This window comes from Camponotus floridanus, unplaced genomic scaffold (assembly GCF_003227725.1).
Source record: "Camponotus floridanus strain SB8 unplaced genomic scaffold, Cflo_v7.5 scaffold153, whole genome shotgun sequence".
Lineage (NCBI taxonomy): Eukaryota > Metazoa > Arthropoda > Insecta > Hymenoptera > Formicidae > Camponotus > Camponotus floridanus.
Genome location: NW_020229274.1, coordinates 295,665 through 309,038, shown reverse-complemented (window position 1 = coordinate 309,038; position 13,374 = coordinate 295,665). Strand labels below are relative to the sequence as shown.

The 13,374-nt window shown below is 27.7% G+C and overlaps 1 protein-coding gene across 2 annotated transcripts; it reads left to right on the top strand.

The window, feature by feature from the left end:
- The first annotated feature begins 1,534 nt into the window (after positions 1 to 1,534).
- Positions 1,535 to 12,966, top strand: LOC105254432 (phospholipase D2). Of its 2 annotated transcripts, XM_011263104.3 has the most exons (15): positions 1,547 to 2,170; positions 2,699 to 2,899; positions 3,247 to 3,604; positions 3,712 to 3,832; positions 3,908 to 4,328; positions 4,408 to 4,643; positions 4,885 to 5,152; positions 5,310 to 5,472; positions 5,548 to 5,805; positions 5,899 to 6,151; positions 6,233 to 6,453; positions 6,515 to 6,751; positions 8,507 to 8,747; positions 12,357 to 12,686; positions 12,751 to 12,966. In XM_011263104.3, exons 2-15 carry the CDS (start codon positions 2,725 to 2,727, stop codon positions 12,850 to 12,852), a joined length of 3,384 nt encoding a protein of 1,127 aa, XP_011261406.2. In that variant the 5' UTR covers positions 1,547 to 2,170; positions 2,699 to 2,724; the 3' UTR covers positions 12,853 to 12,966. The 2 variants fall into 2 exon arrangements, with proteins under 2 accessions (XP_011261408.2, XP_011261406.2); XM_011263106.3 differs by lacking the exons at positions 12,357 to 12,686; positions 12,751 to 12,966 and having other exon boundaries at positions 1,535 to 2,170; positions 8,507 to 8,544; positions 8,642 to 8,747.
- Positions 12,967 to 13,374: the final 408 nt, after the last annotated feature.

Genomic DNA, 13,374 nt, shown 5'->3' with positions numbered 1-13,374 from the left:
TTGTTCCAAATTTGAAAAAAAAATAAAGATCTAATTTTTATCCCCATTTTTGGAAAAGTGTAACTCCACAGAGAGAGAGAATGTTAGTTAATGTTGTAGAATTATATGCTTATATGAAAAACCTCTCTTAATTTTCGACAAAGAATTATCTCTTAAAATTTTTCGCACTTATTTTTAAGAAACACTTTGTGTGTGTGTGTGTGTGTGTGTGTGTGTGTGTGTGTGTGTGTGTATGTGTGTGTGTACACGGTGTTAAAAAAGTCTGGACACAGTCGAATATCTCCATAAGGAAAAGTTTTACTAGAAAGTGTCTCTAAATTTCAGACAAAAATTGTATGGCTTCGAGGGCGACATAAGATGGTGCCACTAATTTCACCTGAAGGTCACCTCCAACTTTTTAAATGGAACACCCTATATACTTTTGCATATTCTTATAGCTTGCCTTAAGAGCTTTTCAAAACACTATAACAAAGTATTTTTTCATTGAGTACTTTTCGAGTTATAAGGCTTGAAATAATTTTTTAATTTTACATAAATCGTAAAATCTTGTAAAATATTCACTTTTCGATTATCTGACCTTAATACATTTATACACAAAATAATGAAGAGAAATTGATTGGTGTAAAGAAAAAACAGTTATTTTTGAGAAAAAATATGTAATTATTAATTGCAAATTACATATTTTTTCTCTAAAACAATTATGTGTTTTTTTTAGACCAATCGATTCTTCTCATTATTTTGTACATAAAAGTATTAAGGCAAGATAATCGAAAAATGAACATTTTACTAGATATATTACGGTTTATGTAAAATTAAGAAATGATTTCAAGCCTCATAACTTGAAAAGTACTCAACGAAAAAATATTTTATTATAGTGTTTTGGAAAGCTCTCGAAATAAGCTACAAGAATATGTAATGAAAAAATGTAGGTCCCATTTAAGAAATTGAAGGTGACTTTAATATGACCTTCAAACTCTTCAAGGTGAAACCAATGGTACTATTATGTCCCATCTTATGTCCCCCTCGAAGCCATACAGCTTTTGTCTAAAACATCTTTTTCTAAAATTAAAAATAAGAAAGTTATTTAGGGTGGGTCATTAAAATGGGACATCCTGTATATCTTTTTCATTAGAAAAAAAAACGGTTTTTTTACATTTATAGTACACTTATACTAATTAATATATCGCATACAAATTTCAAATATTCAGAAAAAATATATCCAATATATTTTTATTATATATATATATATATATATATATATATATATATATGTGTGTGTGTGTGTGTGTAAAATATAAGAAAATGTAGAAAGAATATATTATTGATGTTGATGTGATGCGAATCACAGTAGGCAGTTAATCATATCGTCATCGCATGGTGAATCATCACGTAATCGTATAATCTACGTAATTCATAAAAATACAAAAGTCATAAACAAAAGATAGATATAACAAGAAAACATAAAGCCTCCGCTACAATGACTCTCGAGTGTATCTAGAATTCAGTTGTACAGTCGTATCGATGATCGCTTGAGGTGATAATTTCGGTTGCAAAACAGTCATAGTTACAGTAAAATGAATAGATTCAATTCCTATTCGAGGGATTACGACAGCTTTGCGATCGAAAATAATACAGAAATAAGAAAATAACCATCTGAAGCTGGACTATCGATATGACTGTACGATTGAATTGTAATACACTCGAGAATCATTGTAACGGAGGCTTTAGATTCGCAAGGATATTATATACATATATGTCTCACTGACTTCGGAGTGCTTCGGGCTTCGGGTAATTCCGTCAACGCGATTCGGGTTCGGCACAATACTTACTGATAAATGGTAGAATATCTGGAAATCACAAGCATATGTAGTTGAAGTCGGTAACATTTCTTAACCTTTCTTTTATTTCTTCTAAACTTGAGATTTTTCATCGTAAATAATATTTATCGCTAAATAATATTTAGTTTACGTATTTTATATAACTGTGCATATAATATAACCGCAGTAATTGTGATAATAATCGTTACTTGAATTAAGTGATGAGAAAGAAAAAAACAGTGATAATTCTTTATTATTTTAACGGTGCGTTTTGGTGCAAGTATTTAAGAAAAAGATATATCAGTTATGTACACATACTATATTGAGATTGTAGACTAGAATTGTGTTTTATTGTAAGTATATGTAAATTGTAAAGCAAATTATTCTCCTACATATTTTTATAGATTTTATAGATTTATACACACACACACACACACACACAAAGAGAAAGAGAAAGAAACTGTAAATTTCTTAATATATATATATATATATATATATATATATATATATATATATATATATTAAGATCTCTCATATATATAAAACTTTTTATAAATTTTTTTAAAAAGTTTAAAGAAAAACTTTTTATATTATTTTTATATTTAGTGAGAAATTCAGAAAGTCTGCGTGTGTATGTATGTGTGTGTGTGTATGAGACAATATCTAAGATTTACTTTGCTGCTTTTAGACCTTTAATTACTATATTAGAATTTTTAATTAATATATTAGAATGTTTAATTTTTGTCTAAATATTCCAAAATCAAATTTATAATTATTATTATGTAAAATAAAATTTATAAAATCACCTTCCTCTCATATTTTATATATATTTTATTAATATATATTTTATTAATATTTAGAAAAGAATATGTTTTTTATAGAAAATTTTATAGAAAAATTTATCAAAATGTCTATTGAATTGGTTGAGGTTGCGTCTAAAGATATAACTTGTACAACATCACAAGATTCTGAATATGACGACACTTTGGAGATACCTGATTCATTAGAAATAATAGTTGATGAGAATGGAAAGACAATACAAATTTCTAAAGAAAAAATAGAATGTACAGATAATAAAGAAGGTATGTATATATACTACTAAAACATCTACTTTCATATACATTTTCCATTTATATTTTTTGTCTTTTTAACATTATTAAATTTAATCTGTAACTTTTTTTAGTCATATGATGTATTTATTTACTAAAAAATCTAATTTCCTACTCACTTTATTACTAAAATTCACACAATATAATATAAAAACATATATACTCTTCATTTACATTCATATATTTTTATTTTATTTTCATTTAATTTTCATTGTTTTAAAAATCATTATGTTTTATTAATCCTTATATTCTTTTTATATTCTTTTTTAAAAATCAGTATGTTTCGTTAATCCTTATATTCTTTTTTCTTATATTATTAGAAACTTGTGGCATGGTACCCTTCAGTGTTATACATAATTTAAACTTTAAAAGTCAAAATTATAATGTGTTTATTCCTGGTGAAAAAATACAAGTAAAAATTATAAATAATGAACGCAGTGTGACTACACATCCTTTGAATCCAAATCTATATACTATAGAATTTAAACATGGACCTTTTGTCTGGATTATTAAAAAGCGATACAAACATATTCAATATTTGCATAATCAATTGAAAATATATCGTGCTAGTTTGAATATACCTTTCCCTACAAAAAGTCATAGAGAGAGGAGAAATAGCATAAAGAATCTTGGAACTAAGAATGAAAAAAAAGGAAGACAAAAAAATGCTTTGCCAAGGTAAAAATGAAAAGTATAAAAAAATTATATATATATATATATGTATATTTATATTTATATATTTATATTTATATTTAATGAAAAATATATTTTAAATATTTTTATAGATTTCCTAATAAGCCTGACATTTTAGTACCTTATGAACAGTTAAATCATAGAAAAAGGGAATTAGAAGATTATTTATATAATTTACTTAACATAGAAATATACAGACGTCATCCTGAGACTGTAAGTATGTTTTAATTAATCAGCTAAATCATTTCAAAGAATTCTAAAGAAGCATTTCACCATTATTCTTTACAGATCAATTTTTTGGATATTTCACGTTTGTCTTTCGTGATAGACTTAGGAATGAAAGGGAAAGAAGGTACAATTTTGAAACGGACTGGATCAGGTGCTAAAACCAGATGTAATTTTTGTGGTTTGTTTGAATGTGGCTTCTGTATCAAATGCAATTATCTGTGCACCTCACTTTGTGGCAAATGGCATAAGAGACATCTCATCGTTAAAGAAACTTTTGTGGCATATCTTACTCGAGATGGAAAAATAAAATCTGTTATTTTGATGGATAATGGTTTTGGGATCAGTTTTGGAATATATAGTACAGGTTCACGAAGTGGAATACAGATTGCAAATTTGAGTAGGCACATAGTTATCAAATGTTGGACAAAACGAAAAGCTAAGGAATGGATGGAGTTTATACAAGAAATTAGTAACAGAGAAGGTAAAATTGAACAAAGCAATAAATAACTTTATACTTAACTTTGATCATTCTATGTTTAATTAGTTTGATTTTGAAACAGGTAAAGATTTTATACAAACAAACCCACATAATTCATTTGCTCCGTATCGTTCATCTATATTTGCAACTTGGTTTGTGGATGGAGCCGATTATATGACTGCTGTGGCTGATGCATTAGAAAACGCCAAAGAGGAAATTTTTATTGCAGATTGGTGGCTTTCACCAGAAATTCATATGAAAAGACCAATGCATAATGGAGATTATTGGCGGTTAGATAAAATTTTACAAAGAAAAGCAGTGAGTATAATTATAATATTTTCTTCAAAGTACAAATATTGTAAATATATAATTATAGTAAACGTAATACTAATTAATTGTAAAGAAAATTATTTAAAAGTTGTTTAATTATGTTTTTAAAGAATTAATTAAATTATTGCAATCATATTATAATTATGTCACATATTATTAAATTATATGTGTACAAAACAAAAAATATTTATATTTAATATATAAAAAATTTTTCGCACTTTTGTTTTAGTTTGAAGGTGTCAAGATATTCATATTGATATATAAAGAAATTGAAGTTGCTTTAGGTATAAATAGTTACTACAGCAAACAAAGACTTGTGGAACAATGCCCTGAAAATATAAAAGTCTTGAGACATCCAAATCATGCAAGAGCGGGCGTTTTTCTTTGGGCTCATCATGAAAAAATCGTAGTCGTTGATCAATCTCTAGCGTTTCTTGGTGGTATCGATTTATGTTATGGTAGATGGGATAATAGTGAACATAGATTGATAGATTTAGGTAAATATTTTTTAAATTTTTTCTAATATATTCGCTTCTTGTATTATTCAATGTTTAATTAATTTGATTTTGAAACAAGTAAAGATTTTATACAAACCAACCCACATAATTCATTTGCTCTGTATCGTTCATCTATATTATTCCATCTTAATTGTAGAATCCATTCATCAATCGAGTATTTACATTCCTTCGAAAGATAAGTTAACTAATACTAGCAGTAAAAAGGTATCAACTTGTAATACAGATAAACACGTATTACTATCACTAGCGATCGCAACGAATACTATTGCTATGGTAACCGCGAGATCCATGCCTCTGTTGTAAGTGTTATTACAATTATTATAAATATGAATTATAATTAAAAATAATATAGTTAATTTTATTTATTTTTATAGACCAATGATACATATGGATAACAAAACACAAAAGGTTCAAACATCAACAGATTTGTTAATAGATAATTCATTTTTTATGTTGCAAGAAAAAGAAAATAATGTAAAATGTAATACTCCCGAATTACAAAGAAAAAATATATTTGATATGGCGAAAACAACTGTCGATAAAGTGAAAAACACCGTACGAGAAAAAAGACAGGAATTAATTGATATAATGTATAGTTCTCACGAAGAAGGTGCCAATGAAGATGTTGATAAGTACTGATCATTCTTTATTATTATTTAATTATTTAGTTATTATTTAACTTTTCTTTTTGTTTTAATTACATAATATAATTTGTTTTAATTTAGTGAAGAGATATCGCAATCTGAAGATACAGTAGATTATGTCTGCAATTTAAAACCTACTACAAAATTGTGGCTTGGTAAAGATTATACAAATTTCATTGTTAAAGATTTTAACGATCTTGAAAAACCATATCAAGATCTGATAGATAGAACTACTACTCCGAGAATGCCATGGCACGATATAGGAATTTTAGTGCAGAATTCTGCTGCTAGGGATGTAGCCAGACATTTTATACAACGTTGGAATGCTGCCAAAGTACATGACACTTAGTAATATACATACTTAAATTCTTAGATATATTGAAGAAATAGTATATTGATAAAATATTTGTTATAGTTAGAAAAAGCAAATCAAAATCCATGTTATCCTTACTTACTACCAAAATCATACAAACATTGTAGGAGTTATGCTCCATTTATCAAAGAAGTAAATAAGTACAATGTCAAGTGTCAAGTATTGCGATCAGTGAGTTCTTGGTCGACTGGTTTCCTTGATCCGGAAACTGTAGAGCAGAGCATACAAGAAGCTTATATCCACGCCATCAGTAAAGCTGAAAGGTAAGATTTTGCATTTCATCATATTTTTTGTTACATTTTATTAATCTACATAGTTTTGTAGGTATATATACATAGAAAATCAATTTTTTATAACGCTTGCCTCCATGGATAAAAGTAATGTAAAAAATCGAATTGGTGAGACATTATTAAAAAGAATCTTGAGAGCGCATAGAGAAGGGTCGGTGTTCAGGGTATTTGTCGTAATGCCTTTATTACCAGGTTTTGAAGGAGAAGTTGGGGGACCAAGCGGAACAGCATTACGGGCGATAACACATTGGAATTATGCTTCTATATCGAGGTACAGTCAGAAAACACAATAGTGTCTAATGATAAATTACGCGCAGTAACAGATGGGCTAAATATTAATTCAAAATTAATCAAATTTTTGATATATTTTACTATAATTCATATTATCAAATATGATCGCATGTGAAAAAACTTTAGTTATTTATATGTACACTACCTAAAAAACAAAAGAAAGAACACTTTATATGCTAAAAATAGGTCTATTTTTCCAAATTGCTGAAATTCGACAGAAAATCATAGACAATAAATTAAAAAGCATTTTGTAATCTGAAGTTGCAATTTTAACGCACTATCAATAATATTTAAAAATTTTTTATCTTACATGCTTTAAATAGGGACACAGTTTTTTCCTTAAAATTACATATTTTTGATATATTTTGCAACTTGATAAAAAATTTTTTCCTCAAAAAAATGTAAGAACAATTTTTTTTAAATCTTTTTTTGATTTTTTTTTACATGGTTTTAAAATCAACTTTGTATTATGTTTTTAAATAACACTTTAGTGTCTAATGTGTATCACATGGAGATTGCTGGTCGGATTTTGCACATTGTGTATGCATACGTGCGTGTCTTACACAAAAGATAAAGACTTCGCAGTATTTAATGAGTCGAAACACTTTTTGCTATATTTTGTTTCTTTGCGAACATCATTGGTGGCCACATATTGAAAAAAAAAAAACAAAAAATCTGTTTCTTGTAGCTGAACTAATTGTACTGTACAATTCAGAGTTTATCCTTTTCCTTTTAATGGAGTAAGAAAAAATAAATTCTAAACTAGTGCAGCTAGTTCAGCAAAAAGAATTATGTGCATTTTATGTTATGAACATTTAGTATACTATTAAGCGCAGACCAATCAGAGATTGCACTACAGGGTTATCTGTTGCCAAAAAAAGTTCTTGTAGTTACTTAAGAGCTTTTCAAAACACTATAATAAAATATTTTTTCATTGAGTACTTTTCGAGTTATGAGGCTTGAAATAATTTCTTAACTTTTACATAAATCCTAAAATAGCTAGTAAAAATTCATTTTTCGATTATTTTACCTTAACACTTTTATGTACAAAATAATGAGAGGAATCAATTGATGTAAAGAAAATGCATAGTTGTTTCGAAGAAAAAATATGTAATTTGCAATTAACAATTACATATTTTTTCTTCGAAACAATTAATTAAAAAATATAGTGTACAAGGTATTTTATAAGTGGTGGGGAAAATTTCAGGAATGGATTCCTCATGCTTAGAGAAGAAAAAAAAGTTAATTAACATAGATCCGTAAATGATTAGTTTTTGAGTTATTAAGATTTTTGTAATACAAAATTTTGTCTCATTTCTCATCTTAGAAGTCCTTTTACAGGCATCAACAATGTTTTTCAAGTTCGGCGGCGTATGTTTATGTTAGTGCGGTGGATTATTCTTATTCTTGTTTACAATTCCATACTTTTTTCATGTATACACGAACACTCTGCCGTACGTGTGTCAAGAGCACTGAAACATTTTTCAAGTTTAGTATCATTTAACGCGTCTCACAACAACGATTGATAGGCTTGTATTGCGACAGGAGGTGGACATATTGAACATTTCCTCTAATTGTCCAAAATCTTAATAACTTGAAAACTAATCATTTCTGGACCTATATTGATTAACTTTTTTTCCTTCTCTAAGCATAAGGAATCCATTCCTGAAATTTTGCCTACCACTTATGAAACATCCTGTACATATAAATTTTTTTCTATTTTATTTAATGACAGGGGAAAGGATGCTATTCTAAATCAACTTATAGAAGCAGGTATAGAAGATCCTAGTGAATACATTACATTCCATGGTTTGAGGACACATTCCATGTTAAATGGTACAATGATAACAGAACTTATCTATGTTCACAGCAAACTAATAATAATAGATGATAACACAGTAATCTGTGGATCAGCTAATATAAATGATAGAAGTATGGTTGCTACAAGAGACAGCGAAATAGCCGTAATAATTCGTGTAAGTATATGTACTTATCATTACCATAGCCTTATTTCATCTTGTATCCTCATTACAAAAAAGCAAGTCGTATAATCTTTCAACCATACAAGATATGAGTGGACAATTTTTCGAATGTATATGTAATATAAATAGTGAATATGTGTATGTATAATATTATACTATATATATATATATATATATATATATATATATATATATATATACACAGGATTAGGAAAAAGTCTGGATATCCTTTAATATTTCGAAAAATACGCATTTTAAAAAAAAATGTTTCATACAAAAGTTATAAGGTTTTATGTGGCGCATTACATAGCAACATTATTATGACCTCGAATAGCGTTGTCACTATAATAGATTATTTTTTCATGAAGTACTTTTCGAATTATGAGGCTTGAAATCATTTCTTAATTTTACATAATTTTAATTTTACATAAACCATAAAATATCTTGTAAAATATTCATTTTTCAATTACCTTATTTTAAAACTTTTATGCACAAAATAATGAGAGGAATCAATTAGTGTAAAGAAAACATACAGTTGTTTTTAAGAAAAAATATGGAATTGTTAATTGCAAATTACATATTTTTTTTTAGAAACAACTATGTGTTTTCTTTACACTAATTGATCCCTCTCATTATTTTGTACATAAAAATATTAAAGTAAGATAATCGGAAAATGAATATTTTACAAGATATTTTATGGTTTATGTAAAATTAAATGATTTCAAGCCTCATAACTCGAAAAGTACTTCATGGAAAAATAATTTATTATAGTGTTTTGGAAAGCTCTTGAGGTAAGCTACAAGAATATGCAATGAAAAGGAGGTTCTATTTAAAAAATTGAAACTGACCTTCACATAACCTTGACAACGCTATTCGAGATCATAATAATGTTGTTGTGTAATGCGCCACATAAAACCCTATATATAATTTTTGTATGAAACATTTTTTTAAAAAGCATATTTTTCGAAATATTTAGGGGGATCCAGACTTTTTCCTAATTCTGTATATATATATATATATATATATATATATATATATATATATATATATATATATATATATATATATATACAGGGTGGGGCATTTATCTTGAGACATCGAAATATCTCGTAAAGTCTAAAAGATACGAAAAAATGTTTCAGACAAAAATTGTATGGTTTCAAGGGGGACATAAGATGGTGTTATTAGTTTGATCTTGAAGAGCCACCTGAAGGTTACATAAAGGTCATCTCCAACTTTTTAAATGGGACACCCTATATGCTTTTGCATATTCTTGTAGCTCATCTCGAGAGCTTTCCAAAACACTATAATTAAGTTAGTTTTCATTAAGTAGTTTCCAAGTTATGAGGCTTGAAATCATTTTTTAATTTTACACAAACTATAAAATATCTAGTAAAATATTTATTTTTCGATTATCTTACCTTAATGCTTTTATGTACAAAATAATGAGAGGAACTAATTGGTGGAAAGAAAACACAGTTATTTTTAAGAAAAAATATGTAATTTGCAACTAACAATTAATTATTTTTTCTTAAAAATAACTATGTGTTTTCTTTACACCAATTGATTTCTCTCATTATTTTGTACATAAAAGCATTAAGGTAAGAACCGAAAAATTAATATTTTACTAGGTATTTTATGGTTTATGTAAAATTAAGAAATAATTTCAAGCCTCATAACTCGGAAAGTACTTAATGAAAACTAACTTAATTATAGTGTTTTGGAAAGCTCTCGAGATGAGCTACAGGAATATGCAAAAACATATAGGGTGTCCCATTTAAAAAGTTGGAGATGACCTTTATGTAACCTTCAGATGGCTCTTCAACATCAAACTAATGACACAATCTTATGTCCCCATTGAAACCATACAATTTTTGTCTGAAACATTTTTTCGTATCTTTTAGACTTTACGAGATATTTCGATGTCTCAAGATAAATGCCCCACCCTGTATATACAGGGTGTTGAAAAATTAAGTGCCATAAATTTGTGTGATGAAAGAAGGAATCAATATAAGCATTTTAAGTATAGGAACCGTGGGTCGGCGACGCTTAGTTACGGCGTGACAAGGGTTTAATTAAATTTTCACAATGTCTGCAATACAATGATTTTATTCGGTTAATTTTAGAAGTTTATAATAAATGTTCGAAATTACGACCGCAAACGTTCCGACAAAAATCAGAACGACGGAGCAATGATTCCCGCGTTCTTTGGAATATTCCAGGAGTTTGTCGGATAGTTTCAGACGCCTCAACGATACGAGCGACCAGATCCTCCTCGGATTCAACCGGTTCGGAATAAATCATATTTTTCATTGCACCAGAAGTAGAAATCGAGAGGCGTCAAATCTGGTGACCTTGCAGGCCCACAGGTCCACCCCGCCCGATCCATCTGTTGCCAAAAGTCTCTGTCAGATGATTGCGTGCTTCAGCCGTAAAGTCGTTCTGATTTTTGTCGGAACGTTGGCGGTCGTAATTTCGAACATTTATTATAAACATCTAAAATTAACCGAATAAAATCATTGTATTGCAGACATTGTGACAATTTAATTAAACCCTTGTCACGCCGTAAGTAAGCGTCGCCGACCCACGGTTCCTATACTTAAAATGCTTATATTGATTCCTTCTTTCATCACACAAATTTATGGCACTTAATTTTTCAACACCCTGTATATAATATTGGTAACATTGAATATTAAAGATGATCTCATTGATTTCAATCATTTTAAAATATATTATGAAAAAAAAGAGCGAGTGTTCTCCGATAAATTTTAAATATTGCTCAGCTTTAAGTATCAAATATAAGAGACATGATATTGCTCATCATTTCGATATAAAATTAAAAATATACAATTCTAGATGAGATAGATTTATATGATTTTCTCCAAACAAAGCAGGATTTCACATCAACATTATTTTGATAATTGGTAAGGTCACCCCTAATTTTCAGTAAATATTTTTTAATAAAGACTTGCTCTTCTCCTAAAAATTTACGTACATTTTATTTTTATGATTTATATAATTTTGTTAATTGCTATAAAAAACTTGAGTTTTTGTTAGAATGGCACTTCTAGATATTTATTTACTACTATGTTATATTATTTTAATAAACCGTGTTTACTGAATAATGACTTTTATCAATAGTAAATTCCAAACAATTATACTTTTTTTCCTAATAGCAAAAACATTATTTTTACATATAAATTATCGATATGTGAGAGTTGATTATTTTTATTTATTTTATATAATAATATATATACACACGCGAATTTTGCAACAGAACATTTTAATATTTATTTAGGGTACGTTCCAAAACGTACTCTCCGAGGAAAACTTTACTCGCTAGCCTTCCGAAATTCTTTTAAGCGTTTCCGATTGGTTCAAATCAGCTATCGAGTAAAATTTTCCTCGGTTACTTGCGTTTTGGAACGTAACCTTAGATTTGATGTTACATTTAATATATATATCTTTGATCTATATTGTTATAATATTTTGTTATTTTTATGTTATAATATTTGATGAAACGAGTTGTTAATTTTATCACATTTCGTTCTGTATCTTCTTCATATATCGGTATAAATTAATAAAAGTTATAATTGTAAACAGGATCAAGAATTTGAAGATGGATGCATGAATAATATACCTTTTCTTTGTGGCAAATTTGCTTCTTCTTTAAGAAAACAATTATTCCGCGAACATTTGGGACTATTAAAAACTAAAGAAGATATCAACATCGATGACGCTATTATTAAATCCTTTTACAAGGACATATGGTGCGCTAGAAGCAAACAAAATACAGAAATATACGAAGAAGTATTTCAGTGTATTCCCACTGATAAAGTAGTTAATTTATCTATGCTGAAACAATATCAAGATAAAATACCTATCTCATTATCTGAACCATTATTAGCACAAGAAATAGTGGAAAATATTAAGGTAAGTAAATCTTTAAAATACTTATGTATCGTTTGTTTTTTTATATTAAAAGAATGTCGTTTAGGGTCACTTGGTCGATTTTCCATTACATTTTTTATGCAATGAAGATTTAAAACCTGCCGCTGTTACGGTAGAAGGAATGATGCCAACTGCGTTATGGACTTAAGTATGTGATATCATGAACGACAATGAAGTTTTAAAAAATTTATTGCATTTGAGTACCAATTAAGAATGTTATTAATACATAAATGGAAAAGATATCTATTAATATATAATACAATCTAATTTAATCAAAGATTATTTCATTTTTTTATGATTTATATTAACAAAAGAGAATTTTAGAATGGATTTTAGAACGAATAAATACTTTGTAATTACTTCAATGTGTTTCTATCTATTGTACATTTTTCATTAAAATGGCAATGATAATTCCGATTTTTAAGTAAAATAAATTTAAATCTTAATTTAAAATATAAAAACTCATCATTTTTTTATATATAATAATTTTTACTTATTTTTTAAATTGTATAATAACACAGGCCTGCGAAATTCAGTTATAAAAAGTAGAATAAGTGAATCTGATAGATTTTGTTACGTTGAAAACGAATCTGACCGCAGAATTTCCTCAGAACGTCAGGCTTTCGAGTAATTTGTAATAGAATGGCTTATAAATTTCTATTTTGGTCAA

Excerpts from the sequence above, each read along its gene's own strand:
- LOC105254432 (XM_011263104.3), top strand. The coding sequence starts at position 2,725 with ATGTCTATTGAATTGGTTGAGGTTGCGTCTAAAGATATAACTTGTACA. Across the intron at positions 3,605-3,711 it reads CAAAAAAATGCTTTGCCAAG|ATTTCCTAATAAGCCTGACA; the intron begins GTAAAAATGAAA and ends ATATTTTTATAG. Across the intron at positions 4,329-4,407 it reads AGAAATTAGTAACAGAGAAG|GTAAAGATTTTATACAAACA; the intron begins GTAAAATTGAAC and ends ATTTTGAAACAG.